The 22,843-nt window shown below is 37.2% G+C and overlaps 1 protein-coding gene across 2 annotated transcripts in view; it reads left to right on the top strand.

The window, feature by feature from the left end:
- LOC129733227 (transmembrane protein 65) overlaps positions 1 to 17,313 on the top strand; it is a 110,610-nt gene extending 93,297 nt beyond the window's left edge. For both annotated transcript variants that reach the window (XM_055694902.1, XM_055694903.1), the window contains 3 exons: positions 11,498 to 11,565; positions 14,435 to 14,638; positions 14,733 to 17,313. In XM_055694902.1, coding sequence (XP_055550877.1) covers positions 11,498 to 11,565; positions 14,435 to 14,638; positions 14,733 to 14,870 — 410 coding nt within the window. In that variant the 3' untranslated portion in view covers positions 14,871 to 17,313. The remainder of the gene's footprint in view (positions 1 to 11,497; positions 11,566 to 14,434; positions 14,639 to 14,732) is intronic.
- The last annotated feature ends 5,530 nt before the right edge of the window (positions 17,314 to 22,843 follow it).

Here is a 22,843-nt window from a genome sequence, read left to right on the forward strand (position 1 = left end):
GAACTTTCAACTGTCGATCAGACTCTCCATTCAGCATTTCTGCTTCGTTATTATCTCGTGATATACCTGTGCAGGTACAAGTTGTCAGAAACTGTCGAGTTATAAAGTTGTCGATGAGACGATAGCAACAGTCTATACCATTCTCTCTACCACTTGTACCACAAATGTGGCTCAGAGTTGTTATGTATTTAGCCACTACTGCCTGATCCTTCAAATTTTGCTCAAGTTCATCCAATATATTCAATGAGTCAATAGGCAATAGCAAATCTTCGGGTTGTACTTCAGAGTTATCGCCATGTTGCTCGGTTTTGGGCTGTTTTTTGCCAGTTACTCAGGCGTCTCATCACCCGTAAGTCTTTTTCGATCTGGTCGAGCCATCGTGCACGCTGCGGTGCCTTTTCACGAGTGAACATATCAATTTGTGAAACTCTCTCGTTGAGATAGTCCATGCTTGTCTTTATGTGAGCGAGACAAGAAAAATTTTTTGTCAAATTTTCCATAATATTAGCTTGATTGGTTGCAACTGTTTCCACTGATAGCGACTTTAGATGATTATCTTGAATGGACTCCACTAAGAGTGTATCGCTTCCAGATAACTGATCTAACTGTGAAATAAACACAACATTTTGGATGTGTTCATCTGTCAGTTGCAGTTCTGTAGCCTAAAAGAAAACTGGGTTTTATGTCCTGTAATATATTTTTGTTTGACTTACCACGGTATTTTCGACAACATCCTCTACGGACTCGGTTCTTCCCGGAAGTGTTACAAACTCATGAAATTTATTGGTTCGCGCTTCGTTATGTTCAGGTTCGATGCAATGTTTTTGGGTATTTGCTTAGCAGGAACTGTAAGCGTCATTTCCGTCTCAGTGTCCGAAAGTGCCTCCATTTTGTTGAGTTCAGATTCAGCCTCTGCCCTTGAACGGCAAACCCGTTTTTTGATGCATTGCATCGTTTGCCACTTCGAAGTAGGATGTGAATTCTTGTCTCGCAGCAGTTTTGCAACACCTGTTGTTTTCGGCCACCATAAGACACCATCTCTTTCCCAGGCGGAAGGTACAATGCTTAGGCATAGTTCTCCTTCTTCGCAAGTTTGAACAATTTTGAAAGGCATTCTAAAATGTAAATGCTGTCAACACAAAATTAATTATCTCGAACAACATACTTACTTGTGCAAAATTCTCCCGCATTCGTCAACGTGTTGTCAAGAAAAATAACTGTTCATTCAGCAGAGTAGCCAGGTTTCTTCAGGGAACTAGGCTGTTACCGGATATAGAATTATAAATGTCTGTTTCTTCTTTCGCCGGAGTTTCACAGATAATAACGAAAAAAATTATATATATATATATATATATATATATATATATATATATATATATATATATATATATATATATATATATATATATATATATATATATATATATATATATATTGATTACAGACGTTCTAAGATAGTATTTTTTTTTGAAATGGATTCATTTTACGCATTACATTTGTACCGGCATTACAGCTTTAGTGAAATACCGATAAACTTGTATAACCGGCAACTCCAGTTTACATTGAGATGCTTGTACACAGCAGTCGACGCTCGATAAAGTTTCGGGGTTTTAAAACGAACTAGCTACTTCCTTTATAAAATTTTAAAGTTTGAATGCGAAATAATAAATTTCTTGAAACAGCTGCTGGTTTTGATATAACATAAAGTAACGTAAAACAGGAAATAAAATTATATTAAGACATTTTGAGAATGTGACAGGTTGCAACTAATTAACATATGTCTGGAGGAATAAACCTCTGGAAATTTTGAAATTGTTTCTTTAGTACGCTAAGCACAGACGTTTATGATCAGGTTTGAATTGAATAATGACTTTTGTTATTAATTTAACCTATTTAACATCTTTTCTTCAGCAAATTATAAATTATTTCAAATGGTAAACTATTAATTGCATTTATACGGGCCGTAAGTTTATGTTTCATCTACATCTATTTGCACATGTATGTAGATAGCGTTGCATAGCATGTTCGTCTTTTACTATATTGCCGATTCCGAAACTCTGATAAAGGCGTACATTTTACAAAATGCAACAGATCGTGGATGAGTTCAGTACTGAATAAACATTGATTTTCTACAGAATTTCAGCGGCGAGTAGTATCCACGATAAAATTCGTGGACGGTTTCACCAATAAATTTTCACGGCATGTGTTTTACCTGAATGAAAACGATTTTAAGGACAATAACATATTCAATAGTCAGTTGATATGGAAACACAACGATTTACACAATTCTTTTTTCGCGACACAGTCGGAAAACTTTCATCGAAAAATAAAACCAAGATAAAATTCAATGCATTACACTTAATTAGGAAAATTCATCGCAGTTAAAATTCCGGAGCCATTCTACGACAAGCACATGATGTTGTAAAAAACATCTGGTTCTATGACGGAGCGCATATCAAGTTTTGATAACTTCAATAAAGCTGGGCCAACTAGTCATGACACGTGTTTATAGCTGTTGTTAGTGGGTTATTATAACTGCGTGGTCGGCATTGAAGGTTTTATGTTTTGGTTGTATCAAACGCTAAAAAATTCTGCTATAACCAATGTTGTTACTTAGGAGGGGTGTCGAAACATTATGGATATGTTTGTTACCCCTAAAAATATTCAGCTGCCAAATTTGGTTACAGTTGGTTGATTGGTTCTCGAGCTGTGCGAAATTTGTGTTTCATTCGTATAAGACCCCTCCCCTATAGAAGAGGGAGGGGTGTCAAACCTTTTGGGATATATATGTTACCCCTAAAAACATCCGTCTGCCAAATTTGGTTCCATTTACTTGGTTAGTTCTTCAGATGTGCATAAATTTGTGTTTCATTTGTATGGAACCCCTCCCTTATAAAAGTGGGAGGGGTGTCAAACTATTATTGATATATTTATTACCCCTAAAAATATCCACCTGGCAAAATTGGTTCCTTTTACTGGGTTAGTTTTTGAGATGTGCAGAAATTTGTGTTTCATTTGTATGGAACCCCTCCCTTCCAGAAAAAGGGAAGGGTGTCAAACCAATGTGGGCATATTTGTTACTACTAAAAACATCCACATGCCAAATTTGGTTCCTTTTACTGGGTTAGTTTTCGAGATGTGCATATAATTGTATTTCATTTGTATGGGACCACTACCTTCCAGAAGAGGGAGTGGTCTTGAACTATCTTAGTCACCTTTCTCGACCCCTAAAACCCCCATATATACAGATTTTTCACACACAAAAAAAAACCCATATACAAAGTTTCACGGTGAAGTAGTTTCCAAGCCTATATGGATCAGACAGACGGACAGACAGAGCTGCATTTTTATATGTTTAGATGTGGGAGCACCGTGGCAGTCCATAAGTCATATACGGATCAAGAAAACAGGGGTGGATTGCTGAATTAGGCAGTAGGTGTGGAAATAAGCACTAATAATTACGTAACGCTTCCATTAGGGTGGCAGCGAAAATGATCTTGTCTCACCGACCATGTACATTTTGTTTATTGATCTAGAAAAATGATCTGTGTAAAATTTCAGCTCAATCGGACATGATTTAGGGGTGCCTCAAAGTGTTCAAATTTTTGATGTTGTGACCCTCGAAAATGGACATCCCTAATAAAAAATCTGGTTCAAAACGCCTAATAAACGTTAAAATGATTTACCAAACCACATGTAAATCATTTTGATGTTTATTAGGCATCTTAAACACAATTTTCTATTAGAAATGTTAATTTTCGAGAATCAAAACACTGAAATTGTAAGTGCTTTGAGGCACCCCTAAATCATGTCTGATTAAGCTGAAATTTTGCATAGGTTATTTTTTCGAGCAAATAAACAAAATGCACATAGTCGGTTCTTTAAATTCAATTTTTCATACAACGCATTGCCGCGCTAGTTTACATTTATATTATCCTTTGAAATAAATGAAACCGTTCAGTGGTCAGAAATTTCTTCCAGAATGGGGAAATGTGAATCTGACAACATTGAAGACAGAGGCAAGTTGAGAGAGAGAGAAAAAAAGAGAGAGAAAGAGAGAATGAAAAAAAAAGAGAGAGAGGAAGAGAGAGTGAGCAAGAAAGAGAAAGAGAGAGAGAAAGAGAAAGAGAGAGAGAGGAAGAAAAAGAGATAGAGAGAGGGGGAGAGAGTGGAAGAGAGAAAGAGAAGGAGGAAGAGAGAGAAAGAAAGGGGAAGAGAGAGAGAGAGAGAAAGAGATAAAATAAATATTTTAAGGTATACAGGCCTAAGGTTGTATGAAATGGTGACGTGGGACTAAACACTGTAATTACAGATAGAATTAATTCGTTTGTCCAGTGATTTACGTATTTTAATTCTTAGCTTCCCCTTCATTTTTTCAGGAATATGTTTAATAACGCTCGAAAGAACTTTATTCACGCTTGGTGATATTGTGTCTGTAATGTTTATTTTGTGTGCAAACAACTTTTAACAAATACAACGAAGTTAAAGTTTTGCTTCACAAGCTTGTTTCATTTGCCAACAATTACATTCACTGTATTACGAAGACAGCTAATATGAGTATATCATATAATTTGTAAAGTTCATACAAGCTGCGCTCTGCTCCACATATACACTACGGTACTGTTGCTTTTACCAGCATGTTTCCTTTCAAGACATCGGTTTCATAACGCTCTAACAGGAGGTTTAGAAATTGTTAAAGAAAAGGCAACCCTTTTTTTCAAACTTTTCGGAAACCCTTTACCTTCGAGACATCAAATTAGTCTAGGCTCATGGAAGCAAACATAAATTGACCTATTGGAACGGGCAGACTCTGCCGATTTTTTTTCTGAATATTGATACAGAGAATATTACAGGCAATGGCTGGTGTCTATTCATGTCGTCTGTGCTAGGAATGCTCGCATGTGATTGGTTCATTGTTCGCGTAAATTTGTCCTTGACACTTTTTATCGATTTTTACCGCTTTGCAACGAAAAAATAATGATTAATAGCGTATTACAAAATTGTTGAACATTTTATCTATCCAACAACATATTGGTTATTGTTATCCATCATGTGGTTATGCTGTTTTTATCTTTTGAAATCCGACGCAACATTTGCCAGTTTCATTTTCATTTTCACAGAATGCATACCAGTAAAGAAAACAAAGACGTAGTCCCACGTCAAAAATAGATAAAGAGGGAGAAAAAGATAGGGAGATAGAGAGAGAAAAAGAGGGAGATAGAGAAAGAAAGAAAAGGAGATAGAGAGAGAAAAAAAGGGAGATAGAGAGAGAGGAATAGGGAAATAGAGGAATAGGGAAATAGAGCGAGAAACCGTTTTTAGGTTTTTAGGTTCTTCTGACCAAAGTCCGATTGAGCTAAAATTTTGCATGAAGAGTTTTTTCGAGAAGGCAAAGCATTTGAACTATACTGCTAAACGTAATTTGAAGGTCAAATTTTGCATTGCCACTCTAATAAATTATTGAATTATAAAACATTTCATTATATTCCTACGAATAGTTCATCCACTAATTCACTATATATATATATATATATATATATATATATATATATATATATATATATATATATATATATATATATATATATATATATATATATATATATATATATATATATATATATATATATATATATATATATATATATATATATATATATATATATATAAAAGCAGCTCTGTCTGTCTGTCTGATTCATTTAGGCTTGGAAACTACCGAACCGATCGGCGTGAAATTTTGATATAGGGCTTTTAGGGGCCGGGAAAGGTGACTAAGATAGTTCGAGACCCCTCCCCCTTCTGCAAGGGAGGGGTTCCATACAAATGAAACACAAATTTCTGCACATCTCGAAAACTAACCAAGCAAATGGAACCAAATTTGGCATGTGGATGTTTTCAGGAGTAACAAATATGTCCATGTTGGTTCGACACCCTTCCCTCTTCTGGAAGGAAGGGGTCCCATACAAATGAAACACAAATTTCTGCACATCTCGAGAACTATCCAAGTAAATAGAACCAAATTTGGTAGGTCGATGTTTTTAGGGGTAACAAATATATCCATAATGGTTTGACACCCCTCCCTCTTCTACAAGGGAGGGGTCCCATGCAAATAAAATACGAATATCGCACAGCTCGAGAACCAATCAACCAAATACAACCAAATTTGGTATGTGAATGTTTTTAGAGGTAACAAGTACAGGTCGGACTCGATTATCCGGAGACTCGATTTCAGTTATTTTCGTTGTTTTCCAGAAACTGAAAGTGGTCATCTTCTAACTCAAAATGGTGTCCAGGGCCAATGCTTGGCTTCTTTACATCATTTCGATTACGGACTTATCCATATGTAGTAGTATTCGGTTATTTTCGGCTGTTTCCCAGAAGTTGCCAGTTTTCAATTCAAACTGTTGTCTAAGGTCAATTTATAGCTTCTTGTATCATTCTGGATCCGGTGATCCGGAACCGTAAGTCGCCATCTTAGATTTTTAAATGGCATTTGGAGACAATTTCTGGCCACTGAGCGTCATTCTGGTTTAAGAAACACCCATATTGGGTGTTATTTGGTCATTTTCGGCTGTTTTTCCAGAAACCGGAGGTCACCATCTTCGAATTCAAAATGGTGTGGTCGATGCTAGCTCCTGTGTATCATTCTGGTTCCGAAGATACTTATTTTGTATGGAAATCGGCCATTTTTGGCTGTTTTTTAGAAACCGGAAGTTGCCATCTTACAATTCATAATGGTGTCTGAGGTCAATTTTCAGCTTCATTCTAGTTCCAGAGATACTCATATTGGGTGGTATTTGGTCACTTTAGGCTGTTTCCCAGACACCGGAAGTCGCCATCTTGGATTTAAAAACAATTTCGGCCCTCCGTGCGTCAATCTGGTTAAAGAAACGCTCATATTGAGTGGTATTTGATCATTTTAGGCTGTTTTCCAGACAACGGAAGTCGCCATCTTACAATCCAAAATATTGTCTGAGGTCGATTTTTGGCTTCAGTGGTCGATTTGTGGCTTCAGTGCATCATAGCAATCCCGGAAATACCCATATTGGGTGGTATTTGGTCATTTGCCGCTGTTTTTCGGGAACCGGAGGTCGCCATCTTGAATTTCAAAATGGCATTTGGGAACAATTTCTGGCCTACGTGCGTCAATCTGGTTAAAGAAACGCTCATATTAAGTGGTATTTGATCATTTTCGGCTGTTTTCCAGACACCGGAAGTTGCCATCTTACAATTCAAAATGTTGTCTGAGGTCGATTTGTGACTTCAGTGCATCATAACAATCCCGGAAATATGCATATTGGGTGGTATTTGGTCATTTTCGGCTGTTTTCCAGACACCGGAAGTCGCCATCTTACAATTCAAATTGTTGTTAGAGGTCGGTTTGTGGCTTCAGTGTATCATAACAATCCCAGAAATACCCATATTGGGTGGTATTTGGTCATTTGCCGCTGATTTTCAGAAACCGGAAGTCGCCATCTTGGATTTCACATTGGCATTAGGAGACAATTTTTGGCCTCTTAGCGTCAATCTGGTTGAAGAAACACTCATATTGGGTGTTATTTGGTCATTTTCGGCTGTTTTCCAGGCACCGGAAGTCGCCATCTTACAATTCGAAATTTTGTCTGAGGTCGATTTGTGGCTGCAGTTCCGGATCACCGGATCCAGAATGATACAAGAAGCTATAAATTGACCTTAGACAACAGTTTGAATTGAAAACTGGCAACTTCTGGGAAACAGCCGAAAATAACCGAATACTACTACATATGGATAAGTCCGTAATCGAAATGATGTAAAGAAGCCAAGCATTGGCCCTGGACACCATTTTGAGTTAGAAGATGACCACTTTCAGTTTCTGGAAAACAACGAAAATAACTGAAATGAACCCAATAGATATCCGGAATAGAGGTCATGTACAAAAGCCAAAAGTTGAGGATGTTGCCATTCCGATAAACCAATTATTTTTAAACGATATAATCCAATCGCAAGGAATCAATAAGTTTGAAATGTTTAAAATTATTAAATTAAACACTAAAATAGGCGGGACGAAGTTTGCCGGGTCAGCTAGTATATATATATATAAATATATTTATATATATATATATATATATATATATATATATATATATATATATATATATATATATATATATATATATATATATATATATATATATATATAATATATATATATATATATATATATATATATATATATATATATATATATATATATATATATATATATATATATATATTTATATATATATATATATATATATATATATATATATATATATATATATATATATATATATATATATATATATATATATATATATATATATATATATATATACATATATATATATATATATATATATATATATATATATATATATATATATATATATATATATATATATATATATATATATATATATATATATATATATATATATATATATATATATGAATTTTGCAGCAGGTACTTGGGACCAGGCATGTCAATGATACAGGCTTTTTTCACTGTCTGCTAAGGGTTTTCTTTCCTGTTGCTGTTTGTTCGTGATACCTGTCGTGCTGGCAGTCCGATAGTTACATTGAGAATGTATTGGCAACAGAGCTTAACAAAAGGAAACGAAAAATGTGCTCCGTGTTTCGATTCGGTATTATTTGAGGATGTTTTCGGTGTTTGCGAATGTAGAAAAGAGAAGAAGCTGTTTTTATACAGACGGTCGTGTCCGCACTACACAAACAACGCGTGTCGGTAACAGACCGAATCCACCGGAGACATTTTCCCTCTCTTTTTCTATTTGCCTATGATGGATGTCGGGTGACGGCTGTTAAAAAAGGCTGTGGGAAGAAGAAGCGTAAGGACTGCTCGGCAACTCACCGACAGCCTTCGTGCAAAGTAGTCAGCCTATACACCAGAGAGACGCCAAGACACTCACCGTTAAGGCAACTGTCAACATCAAAACGGATAACGGCAATGCAAAATTATACAGCTCGCCCGTTTTGATGTTGACAGTTGCCTTAACGGTGAGTGTCTCGGCGTCTCTCTGGTGTATAGGCTGACTAGTGCAAAGAGAAGCAAACTCGCCAATAGAGCGGCTGTGCAATGAAGGATGTGTGTATCGCATACCGAATGTTATATATAACCACACATGCTATCGTTGATATGGGAATAAGGTGTACAGCAAAGAAAAAAACATTCGTGTATGGGAAACTAGCCGGTAATGTTATAGTCGCAATATATTTTATCTGTCGGCTGTCTTTATTTTTCCAATACCAGCTTTGTCATAGAGTGACGCTCTCTGATGTCATCAAAAAAATGTCATCGCTCGGTACATTTTTCCCCTGCTTGGGACACATGATGTCTTCAGCTAAGTTGTAGATAGTAATACTGTCCTTTCAGAAAAAATATACATCGTCAGAAAAAAATATAAAAAAAACACATGAAAATATTTTGAAAATTATCTAAAGAAATAATTTTTCGACAATCTGAACTTTTTTCACGAAAACTTTGTAGGTTAGATTCATATGTCAGTACAAAATCCTTTGTGCAAACGGGAAATCTAATTCTAGGAGTATTTCTTGCGCCGAGTGTCTATAATTAATAAAAAAAAATGTTTGGAGCCAAAACGGTTTGTTTGATCGGTATGGTATTTTTGGCATAAATGTAGATAAAAGTTTTTATGTTGAAAAAAAAAAATTATACGGAAAAACAATTAAAAAGTTTCACTTTTTTTTTATTTTTTATTTCTCCAAGTTCAAACAGTTATTACAACTTATAATAACTTATTATCAATGTTCAGCTTACATTATGTAGTTTTCGTGGGAAAAAATCAGATTGAAAAGCGAGCTTTTAAGAATAATAAATTTATTATTTTTGTTTTTTTTATGAGAATTTTGACAAGTATGCTTTGCGTTTCGTTTTTTTTTTATTTTGAACGGAATAAATATAGTCTACAACTTTGTCAAAGACATCATACCAATTAATCAAACCTTTCCGACTTAATTTTTGTATAATCATCAGGAGCGACTCGTGACTGTTGAACCTACCTGTTCAACTAAAAATTCTGAAAATCAGAGTTTGGGAAGTAATTACAATTTTATCCGCGAATAAAAGCAAGTAATTCCCTTTGTTACTATTTAAAAATAAAACTAAAAAATAAGAGCATGAATTTGGATTTTAGATTCATTTTTGCCTGAAGCCCCCATGTGCATTGCACAGGTTGCACCTATGGACGAGTCGCCCCTGATAATCGTCAATCATCTAATTGTTAATACAAATCGGACTCGATTATATATAGTCTCCGGGTTTTTTTTTCACTATATATAACCGAATCAGAGAAAAAATTTTTTTTTTTCATTTTACATGAATGTTTCATTGTTTTTGAATAAATAAGAACTACAAATAACAACGCTTCATTAAACTGCTTATTCAGTCTTTTTAATATTAGGTTGATGAAACCATTGAAGTTTAGAAGTTGAAGATTGAAGTAGTGTTAGCCCTCAAATGGAAATTTCACACTACACGCTTGTAACTCTTCTGTATACTACTAGTACATTTTTAATGCCGAATGGATTTTTCTCGAATTATTTGCTTGACTAACCATAACCAGTTTAAAAAGTTTGAGGCGCGGTTCTATCTAACTAATCTAATTGAGTAAAAATAGTCGATGTTTGTACCTTGTATGGGAATTATGTATTTTTGTGCCGTGAATAAACTTTTCAAATGTGTAGCTGATGTATAGAAGCGTAGAGTTTTTGAATTTTTACTGTTTGAAAACAACGTTTTGAATGTTCAACATACTTCTGATATGACGCACTCAACATGCTTGGTAAGGCTGTTTTCAAACTAGCCTAAATCAACCAGGTTCATTATATTGAATAATGTTGCTGTTGAGTGTGGTAATAGCGTGATAATGAAGCACAGAAAAGTACAGGAAATAATCGTGCACCGATTTAATTCGTTCGTCTCTTATTCGCAAAAGCAATGCTGAACACCGCCAATGAAAAATTAGTGCCGCTATCTGCTGACCCATTAACCAAAACAAATAGCGTAGCTATTCGCCCACAAAGAAGCAAATGAACCAAACTGTTTTGCTTGTTCTTAAGCAGTTATTAGACGAAACAAATATTTGCTATTTTTCAATACAGATTTTATTTTGTGCAAATAAAAATCGTACCAAAAATAGCAAATATTTGCGTCGTCTAATACCTGCTTTAGTAAGCCAAACGTGAAACAGTTTCTGAAAGCAAAACAAAAAAAAACTTATTGAAGTAAAGGGTTCTGTTGGCTGCACAAGTGTGTGTCCAATAAACAGAAAGGTCAAGTTCCGACAGCGGAATGTTAGTATCTAAGTTTTGCTCGTACTTTTTTACAGCTGAAGGAAATGATAAACTAGATATAAACTAAACTAGATATACTATATACAGCTGGGAATTGTATGTCGTAACTTATCCGTTCGAATTTCACTTATCTTGCTTACAGTGGGACTCGTAAATGCTCTACCGTTCATCGGATTCGGTTTCCTGGATAATTTCACCATGATTATAGCGGTAAGTACGTAGTAGATATTTGATATTTATCGTATATCCGGTAGCAGAATTCCCAGCGAATCCTTACCTACATGTTCATCTGAAAGGATGCCTGTGAGAAGGCTGTAAATAATTCAGGATTGTTTCGCTTTTGTGCTACTAGGGTAACGGGGGTATTTTGGCCCACATGCATATTTTGGCCCACCCGGTAACATTTTACGCATTTTATCTGATAAATTCAATGAACATTAGAAAACTATGCATGCAACATTGAATAACACACCTAAGAATAATACTGCACTATAATTTTCGGCGAAAAACTGGCTTTAGGTAGTGTTATTTTGGAATTAGTTCATACATATTCAAAGTCATGGCTGAGTCAACCCAAAGTCAAGAGGAAGTGGTAATATACAAGTCAACGTCCGGAAGCTATTGTAACAAATATGTATGCTTTTGAAACAACTCGTTGTTGTAGTAACATCAATAAAATGCCATAGAAACAGTTTGTATACTCTAACATGTTGGAAAAAGTTGAAAAAGTGGTTAAACGCATGGCCGAAATATGTTTGCCTTTTTCTGAAGCAAACATATTTTCGCCATGCCAAGTTTTGACACCTCTTTGATTACCGTTCGGCCGTTGCACGTGAACAAAGAAGAAGCTTGTGACAATTTACAGGTAATTACTTCATAATTTATCACAATTAACGATATGAAATTGGTTGAGAATGCCTGTAAAACCGCTATAAGCCAAATCATTTCATTTTTAGATGCCTAAAATTTACAGAAATTCACAGCAGAAGGATACTCTCCTCAAACCCACTATTTTTGCTCTAAAAATACCGATGATGATCTTAATTATAATTTGTCCGAACTATTTCCATACACGTCTGTAGATATAAAGGTGGGCCATGATAAAAATTTGATGGACCAAAATATGTTTTTAGTACTTCGTAGAAATTTTGATATTTCTAGGATATTTTTCATTATATTGCATTGTTGAACGGTGTATATTAAAATAGACACTTAGCTATTAACAATAGTATAATAGAGTAGGTATTCTGCCGCTCATGGCAAGTCCGTCCCAATTGCATTTTTGTCAATTTTGAGTTTATTTATGGAATCAATTCCTTTTTATATCTACTTTCGATGAAACAAATATTTTTGAATACTTTGTTCTGAGGAACTATGAAAAAAATAGCAAGTCGGTTTGTCCCATAGCAAAAGTGATCGCAAGTCGGTCCCATTGCTAAAATCTTTGCAATTTAACCCCACAGCCAATAATGATTATGAAAAATGTGATATTTACCACAACGTATGGTCTTCAGGTTTAGAATTGGGTGTACCAAATGATATTCGATAGGAGGTTTGATTGAATTTTACGCGTTCTACATCGTGTGGCTCTAGGTGATAGTACAATGTTTTCTTCAAGACAAAGTTTCCACCAGTAGCTTTTTTCAGCTGTTGTTTGTTGACAGTGAACGCTTCAGGTGTGTCACTGTATTGTTAGTTAAAGCATTCTCTATTAATTATTATTCTCTATTAAATACTAGTTTTCGTATTTTATCCGTATTTTATGAAAAGACGTGGGCAAGAATTATTCAATAATTGGCGTGAATTTCGTTTTGAAGAATTTGTCAGTAATTTCAAATACTTCAGTACGCTACTTAGCTGTTTTTAACGAAGCAAACATTTTCCTATAGGTGTTCTTTCATATTTGCTTCCACTGCTACGTGGAAGCTGTCCGCCGTCACGAACGTGTGACCGCTCTCAGGAAAATTTAGAACAAGTTCCTACACATAAACTAATTTCGAATTTATCAGTAGTATCAAATGTAAAAACAAAATCTAATTTTATTTTGAGCAGTTGGTACATTGTGTTATGCTTCTCACAAAAAACTTGTTTATTGAAGCACGAGAGAAGGTCATTTATGAATTGACCAGCGATGGATTCATTCCAAACACAAGCTATAGCACCGCCATCGATTTGCAGTAGTTTGTTTTTCATCACCGGTCGTAGCTGGCTATGGGACTGACTTGCTATCATTCTGGCTACGTACTCTAAAAGTAATCGCATGTGAGTCCCAGCTTATGATTATCAAAAAATTTTTATCAAATTTCGGTGTTTATGCAAGTTTTATGATGCAAAAGTGTTAGATTGTCATTGCAGTACTAAATTCTGTTGATGGTTTAGATTGAAAAAGCATTTGAGTGCAAAATTTCACTTAAAGTGTTACGATTTTTAATTGCTGTTTTCTCATCAGCACCAAAACGCAAATGGGACGGACTTGCTATGAGCGGCAGTATTTATGTTGGAAAATTGTGTTTGTTTGTAATGAACTGTGCGAACACTTCCCAAAGCTGGCCAAAATACCTCCGTTACCCTATTCGTTGCCTTTTCCGATTGGTAGCGTGTATCGTTCGAGTTAATCTCGTTTTGGTGAGAAACTATGATCGGAAAGTATGTGTAATCATTTGATAGTGGTCATGCAGAAAAAAAAACATGGCACTATGCAATTCACATCAATGTAGAAGATGTGATATAACCTAATAAATGTTGGACTCTGACCTCAATTGCGGGGTTGCAACGTTATTTTTTTGGATCGGGTATATATTTGAAAAGATTACCTCAATTTTTTGCTGTATAAGTTTACATTGAAGCGCCAAGCCTCAATGAGTAAAAAAGTGCAAAGCATTCATTATATAATTCATTTCAATCATCGTGATGCAAAATACTACCTTTTTCGATCAACCCTGAATATTCGAAAATTTCCATCGCGTCAATCTTCGATGCACAATGCACTTCTCTGCAAATCCTACTTAGTCTGCTGCTGGTGGATCAACCCCACGGAATGCAATTAAATTAAATCCCAATATTGTTTCTCTCTCGGCAGGGAGACTACATCGAGCATACGCTTGGTATGTTTATGTGCCTCTCGACGATGGCAGCAGCCGCTTTGGGTAACACAATTAGCGACGTGATTGGCATCGGTTCGGCATTCTACGTGGAAAAGCTGGCGGAAATGAGTGGCGTTAATCCACCGAAACTATCCCCCATCCAGCTGGAGATGAAGTCTAGCCGACAAGCGGCCAATATGGTAAGATTAAATTGTTGAATGGTTCCCATAGAGACCATTCTACTGTTCGACAAACAGAATAATATGGTTTTATTAATTATATTTATTTTGTTAGGGACGTGTCATAGGCATAACCATCGGCTGTCTGTTGGGAATGTGTCCGCTTTTGTTCAGAAGTGACGATGAGAAGGATGGAAAATCGAAGGAGGACAAAACGGAGAAAATATCCGAAACCACAGATGCTGCAAAGTGAAGTACTTCTCCATGCGCTACACTGAGCAGGGAGAGTGGTAACTTCGAATTTAGTCATTTATTCTAGCACTGCTGATTCATCGATTAAAGTTTTACACGAAACGACAAACGGCCACTTGTTACGTTAACTTGGTAGATTAGCCGGCACTTAGTTACGGTTCGCAATAATAAAATTATGTAAATAATCTGTTCAATCTATGTAGTGTATACATACGCAGTTGTTCTCTGCCACTCTTTTAACTCGAGTTCTAATTACCTAGATATGTATTGTTATTTATTATGCACACTTTAGGTTTAGTTGTGCGTTGCCAGCAGGTGATTGTACATATTAGAAATGAAACTGATCCAAATTTTAGAAGCGAGTAAAAGTATCGTTTAAGCTATCAAGAGGTGCTCAAACTAGCTGTTTGTTTCCATTAATTGATATTAAAAGTTATATGCTACTATTATTACCTGTTGATAAAAAACCATGCGCCTCCATTAACTCTACCGCACTTCTTCCGTAGATGTAGAGCTGTTGAATATTTTTCAATCGGTTATCATTACCATTTTTTGCCGCTTGGTAGATATTATTCAACATAACAGGAAGAAAAAACTGTTGAAACTTAGAAAGCCGACCATTATATTGTAGAAATAAAACACCAAAAACAAAGTGATTGTTAAGATCACTAACCTTTTTGTTTCCAAATTTCTTCAAGATATGAAAGTCATTGACGGGGAGTGGGATTATTAAATCGAGAAACTATACGAAAAATTTGAATTACGAAAAAGGAATCTCCAAGTTCAATAAGACGAGCATCACCTAATACGTCAAGAGGGACCGAACTTTTTTTTCATATTAGCCGTGGAGTTTGTATTACTTGCTCGGGGATAAAAAATGAAATAACAAATGAAGAAAAAAAGGAGTTGAGCTTTTCTGCACACCAACAAACACTGAGATGTAATCACCAAAACTATATACAATATAACGAAAATCATATAGTTATACAATCCACTAAGGTGCTCATAAGTAAATGTCATAAACACTTGTTGCTTGATTCGAGGGATTTCACGCCAATTTACCAAGGTTTGTGAGTTTGATAAAATCGGTAAATTGCATAGTTGAAATAAACTATATTTCTTCTATATGTTGTTCATACATTGCAAGAAAATTCACATATTTTTACAGACAGAATAATCGATTAAATAGTCCTATCTTAAACTTTATTGACTATTCTATAAAAATATGTAAATTTTATTTTTTTTTTGTTTTCGACAAAAAATAATTTAAATAATCAGAGGTATGTTGAAAGTTTAAAGTGGGTCTGTGGTATCAAGGAATATAAACTTGGCTGATCTTGTCGAAACAGAAAAATGAGTTGAAAAAAACTATGGAACTAAGATAAGTTTGCGTAAAGTTCCTCATTTCTCATCCCTTTCCCAGCGCTAATGATTTAGTTTTTTTTCTACTGATTCTGCGGGAAACAAAATAACAAAAATTCAGAATACTTGCCAGGCTTGCAATTTGATCGTTTCAACTCAGTCACACCAGAAAGAGGTGCTTACAATCTATCTGAAACCAACGCTTCCTATAATACCAGCGACTGCAGTCGTGAAATATATTTGTTCTAACCACCACTCAAACCACAAACTGTGGTTCCATTCCTAAGCGGGTCCTCATCTGCAGTAATAAAACAAATATCTAGTTCTACAAACACCCCGTTCTTATATCACCCTGCCTTACAAATAGAAGAAACTATTAGATGCTCACCTACTGTTAAAACTAAAACTCGGATTTAGATATATAGAGTAAATTATTGGGAAACAAACAAAAAACTATTTCGGCATGTTTGACACTCTTTGAGAGAAATCTATTTTATATACCACTATTTGTCGTAGTGCTCGTGAATCGAATCGTAGAATCGTTGATACAGATAAAAAACACTACAAAATTTCGAAAAAATGTTCACTTAAGTAGAAAAGCAGTCGCTTGTAACAGATAATTTTTTATCAGTCATAGAATTTTCTTCGATGAAATATATACGTGTATTAAGTATAACGTAGAATAGTAGAATGAATTGACTGTATGCGGTTCTTCCATGACAACAAAAAAAGCATTCACCGTTCAACGGAAAAGCAACAGACTAGAGGCAGGAATTTTAGTAATTATGCGGGTTTTGCAAAGCATTGATCAAACCAAGCAACATTATTTAGTATTAACATATTGTACCGTGTGTTCATTTAGCAAATGACAACAGCAACCAACTATTTAGTAGCTTCTGCAGCAGCAACAGCTACAGGCAATGTTAAACTCAAACAGAATTGAACTAACATTTTAAAACTGACGATACAAAAACACAAAATCAAACTAACCGATTCTAGTGATTGGCGGAAAAGACGTGGCATACTAAACTTGCGATAATGTAATAATGGAATAAATATTAAAACTCTTAACAAGTGTGGAAGCTTGCGTGTTTTTATTTCTAAAATGAGAATAAAAAGGTGAATAAGTGACTGTTTTAATATAGACTTACTATTCAGTGCGAAATAACTATACAGTTTAATTATTCCTGCACATTTCACATTCTGCCTTCAACTATAGCAAAAAAATTAAATAATGAACCCGGATACAAATATTGTATAGAACAGTTCAGAATAGTGGTCTAAATCGAATTAAACTCGAACCTACGCATCGCTGATAGCCACGTTTATTGATAGCTCATACCTTTGTTCCACTCTAAATTGCGTAATTAAAACGCTCATCAGTATTTACGCATCAGTACTTTTCGAAAGATATAAGAGCAGGTTTTGGATTTGCATCACAATCAGTTTCTGATTGTGCTGAACTTTCTAACCATGCTCAAACCTACTGTTTGTTACATCATAACAATTTTAGTTGCACTACTCATAGAACCTTACTACTGCGCGGTGATTTTGTTTGGTTTATTAGCTAGCTAACATTTGATAACATTTACTCACTCCTCGAATGCCAGCGCGTCAGAGAGTATATCGCGGAAAAAGTGGCCACCTGTGCAACCCCAACTACCGACAAGTATCTATTGGAGTCCCCAAATGGATGGAATTTTACTGTAGAAGGCAATAAGGTTCACTTTCATGGCAGCTTCATCGTCAAGGAAACTATTCAGGATCCGCTGGAAGTAAAATTGATAACGACAGACGTGAGGTGCGAATCATTGACATTTTTTTCCCTCATTCATAGCTCATAATCGCTGCGAATCGTTGCACGCTGGACATGAAAAACTGTGAACCCTTCAACAAGTTAACGCTGAATAAAATTTGCTCCCACATCAACCAGAGGGACTACTTAACTACATTTCTTGCTGGAATAAAGCCGGACTTTCGATGCCCGATCAAGCCCGGTGCTTACGAGTTCGAAAAATCGATCATGAATCTGAATTTCATATCGAATTTGCCCATCGAAGGATACCGCTGGACGGCTAGCGTAAAATTTATTTCAGCGGAAAAACCAAAGAAGGAAATATACTGCTTGTATACCCAAGTTTATGTGAGATGGGCGAGAAAGTCATGAAACAGGACAAATTTTGTATTGCAAACTAAATTGTCATACTGAGTAAAAATAATAAAGAACTTCATAAGCATGACGAGCTTAACTGAAAGTTTTTGCTTTTATATTCATTTTTTTTTTTCAAAAGACACAATACGCGAATAAAATCATGTAATCCCAATTAATGTTAAGCCGATCCATTGCAGAGTTTCACGCTCAAAAACTTCGAGCACTTGTCGATTAGCTTGCTTCAGCTTCCATGCTTCACGTCCGTAAAGGGCCACGGGATCGGCGGGACTTTAGCTGGTTACGTAGTCCGTAGAAAACCCTGTTCGTAGCTGCAACTCGTCATTTCATTTTATGGCTCATTTCGTTGTCACAAGCGTATCAAGATAAACTAACAGCTCCAACCTACCTAGGGTCTATACCTGTTGAAAAACCAGCCTCGTAGCCAACGAAAGAGTCCGTTAACAGTCTTAATTTGTAGAACAAGATATGGAAGAGCACTTTGCACGCGGAGTTGAGCAACGTAATGTCCGACAGCTTCTACAATTCAGTCGATGGCCCTGCTTGTATATTGGGCTTATGAGGGCTTCCAACCAGTCAGTCGGCGTTTGTTCATCCACCTAGATATTCAGTGTGATCTGGTGGATCGTGTGGTACAGCAGCTCGGTTCCCGCTGTTAGAAGTTCGGCCGGGATACCATCCTTCCCAACATCCTTTCTTATCCTGTTCCTGCTCTGCTCATCTTGCTTCTCACCGTTCAATAGTGTCTGAAGTGCTTCTGTCCATTTAGCCGCAACAGTCGGTTTATTCGTAAGCAGGTTGCCGTCCTTGTCATTACAAATCCCCAGCAATGAGAAATTCTTGTTTCTGACTCTGTTGACTGTTCTGTAGTAGCTTCTTACGTCGTTTCTAGCAAAGTTGTCTCGTTCCTCCTGTTGTTCTGCGATCCGTTGATCCAGCTCTCTGGCGTATTCTTCTGCCACGCCATATGCATTCAGCCGTTGTATGTTAAAACACATCATCCTCTCTGTAAGAGATTTCATCGCGTTCAAAAACCGTCCGCGGGTCTTACAAACGACAACCGTCAATCAGTACGTGATCGATCTGGGAGCAGGCTTCTCGATTTGCATGCATCTAGGTATCTAGGTGGAAAATATGAGCTACATATAGCTATTCCTCTGGCCGCGGTAAAGTTGATAAGCCTCAGACAGTTATCAAGTCTCCCAACTAATTAGCTACCTAACCTGAACACTGGCGCGTCGGTGGTCATCTTGTCGCCTGCTTTGCAAGTTTATTTATTTATTTATTTGCTCTCAACCAACAGACATATATTGTCCAAATGGTGACTAATTAACTACACTAAACATTAATACAACAATTGTCTAAACATAGCAACATTGACGAAACTTTGTTGAACGCTCGTTGAAGGCCAATGATTGCACTATTGGAGCTGTAGTTTGTACGACGAAAAGGTAGGTGCATTGCAGGTACTCTCCGCAGGGTTTTGGATGGAGCATTTATATTGATCTGGCGTAGAATGTCAGGGCAATCGATCCGTGCTGTCAGCACGTTAGACACAGTCAAAGCACGAGCAGTTTCACGCCGAACTTGGAGTGAAGGTTATAACCGAGCATTTGGAGGGGTTCAGCGTCATACGATTAATTGCACACCAATTCCCAAATAAATTTAATTGCTGCTGAAGAGAGGATGCGTCTGAGGTGTTAACAATTTTGAAAAATAATTTCAAGTCGTCTGCGAATGAAAGGCGTGGGCCTCGTAGCGAATTATTAACGTCGTTGATATACAGCAGAAAGATCAGTGGTCCCAAGTGACTACCTTGAGCGACTCCAGATGTTGCAGGGAAGAAATTGAAGAGTTCGTCTCCAAGCTTAACGCTGATTGTTCGACCCGTTAAATAGGATTCTATCCAGCTCAATAGACTGCCGCTGAAGCCATAGCGTTCCAACTTTGCGACAGTAATCCGATGATTAACTTTATCGAAAGCAGCGGAAAGATCGGTATAAATCGCGTCTGTCTGCGACCGTTCGTTGAAGCTCTCGACCACGTAGCCGGTAAAACAAAGTAAATTTGTGGCGGTAGAGCGTTTTGGTAGAAAACCGTGCTGATCATCTGATATGGCGTGCTGACAATGTGAAAAGATAGGTTGTATGATGACCGGCTCAAACAATTTCGATACAGCACAAAGAGCTGATATCCCTCTGTAATTTTCCACGTTCAACCTGTCGCCTTTTTTGTGCACGGGAAACATATAAGCCTGCTTCCAGCCGCTTGGAAAATTACCACTCGCCAGTGATATGCGAAACAAATGTGACAGGCATAGGCGTAGCCAGAGGGGGGGCCGTTGCCCCCCCTAAATGTTGACATTGGTGCAGAATTTTGTTTTCAATAACTCTAAGAGCACAAAACGACATCTTTAGCCCATAGAAACATCTGTGTAAAGTATCAGGTAGTTCAAAAATAATTGATTGAAATGTCTGCGCTATGTTGCGTGTAATTGCACAGGTTTTTCAGTTGATCCACCAAGGATATTGCAGCGGTAAAAGTACCGGCAAATCCGCCTGCATCAACTAGCTTAGTGTATGGAACCGAGCTGTGCCAATTCCTTACCTTGATTCTCTTGTAACCTGACTGGAAACACGGTTCGATGAAGATAGTGCACCTGCCTACGCGTTGTCCTTGCTGCACCCCGCTAACGTAATACGCATGTCGTTGGAAGAGTTCAAGCGCAAAACCGAAAAATTCGTAATTTTTTATGAAGTTGACAATTTTGTTGGAGAGGTGAAAGTTTTGTATCAACATTGCAGCAGCATGAAAGCAGGTCGTAAGAACTTGGCAGAGTTGGATCTCATAGACCTGCTAGCTAAAGTCCGTTCTTTCTTCCCTGCGACTGAGAAAGCAGTTAAAATTGCACTTGTTCTACCATGGAAACATGCACGATTGAACGCTCGTTCAGCACATTACGTCGGGTGAAAACCTGGCTGAGGTCAACAATATTTGAACAGTGGTTGAGTGCTCTCTGCTTGCTGAGGGTTCATCGGTAGATGGTCAACATTAATCGTGAAGAGACACATAAACCGCTTCCGGAACGTTTGACGTTTGATGCCCGAGGATTTTATTGAGAATCTTGACTGTGTCTTCAATCACATCCTTGGGAAGCTTTGACAGGATGTAGCTGAGATAGCGGCTGTGCGAATGGGTGTCCAGCTTCCGAAGAAGTAAACGTACCTTCGCCGCATCATTCAGCTGGCCTGCATCGTTCTCGAAGAGGTCCTGGTAGTGGTTAAACAACAACGTCCGAACGTAACTCCGTTTTCTTCGTCGAAGACAAACTCGATGATGTTCGAAGAGAGGGACTCCAAAATCTGCTCCGGGTTTTGATACTGATGCTGCTGCTGGACCGCTATCCGCTGTAAAATTTGGGCCATCTTGTGAATCATATCTTGAAGTCTCGGTTGCGGCTGCTGATCAACTCTATCTTCTGCCATGCTCGTGGATTCTTGAGATCCTCGTCGCCAAAATAATGTGTCCAAAGGTTTAAATGAACTTAAGAGTTTTTAGTAAAGAACATCTATTTATATTTGAGGTTGGACAAAGAATTATCAAATTTTCCACTCTGATGTCAAGGACAACTTTTCACTGGTTGCCTTGATGTAACAATCACTATAGACTAGTATTTATTCTATTTTTCAAAACACATTAAAGTCGCTTTTTACGCGGGGGATACGTGCCGCGTAAAAAAAAAAACGCGAATTCCGGAATCCGCGTAAAAAAAAGCGTAAATTTCGGAATCCACGTAAAAAGCCGCGTAAAAAGCGACCTTAGTGTACCATTTTTTTACTTCTAAAATTTTGGAGAGCTTGCCCCCCCCCTATTTGAAATTCTGGCTACGCCCATGGTGACAGGGGCACTAGAAGAGGTAAAATACAGTTTTTTTAGCAAAGTGGCAGGAATTCCGTCGGGCCCAGGAGAGCTCGAGTGTTTCAGCTTCCGAGAATACTGAAGAAAATTTGTTTGCAAATAAGTCTAGGACTATATGAGAGGCGGCTGCAAAAACCGCTTCCAGATGTTCGGGTCTTCACACATCCTCCGAACTAGGTTGTTCTTCCTCGGGGCACATGGGGATCTGTGTCAGGTGGAAGTTAACTTTTCCATTGCGCCTTCCGACCCATGTGGAAACCATCGGAATAAGTCGATGCGTCCATTTACCCTTTGCGGAATTGTATCATTCCTGCTGCCATCTGATCATCGAGAATGATCTTCTGGTAAGTCGTACGCCCCTTGTGTCACGTTGGTCGAAGCATTCTGCGTCCGTCCTCCTATGCTGATAGGCATCATGCCGGACAGGACGCAGATTGCATCGTATGATACGGTAGCCTGTAGGTACCGTGTAAGTTTATCTTGCGTATACTGTGCGCGGCCGTCAACTTGACCTCTTCGATCGA

The sequence above is a fragment of the Wyeomyia smithii genome, chromosome 3, assembly GCF_029784165.1.
Source record: "Wyeomyia smithii strain HCP4-BCI-WySm-NY-G18 chromosome 3, ASM2978416v1, whole genome shotgun sequence".
NCBI classification, from domain to species: Eukaryota; Metazoa; Arthropoda; class Insecta; order Diptera; family Culicidae; genus Wyeomyia; species Wyeomyia smithii.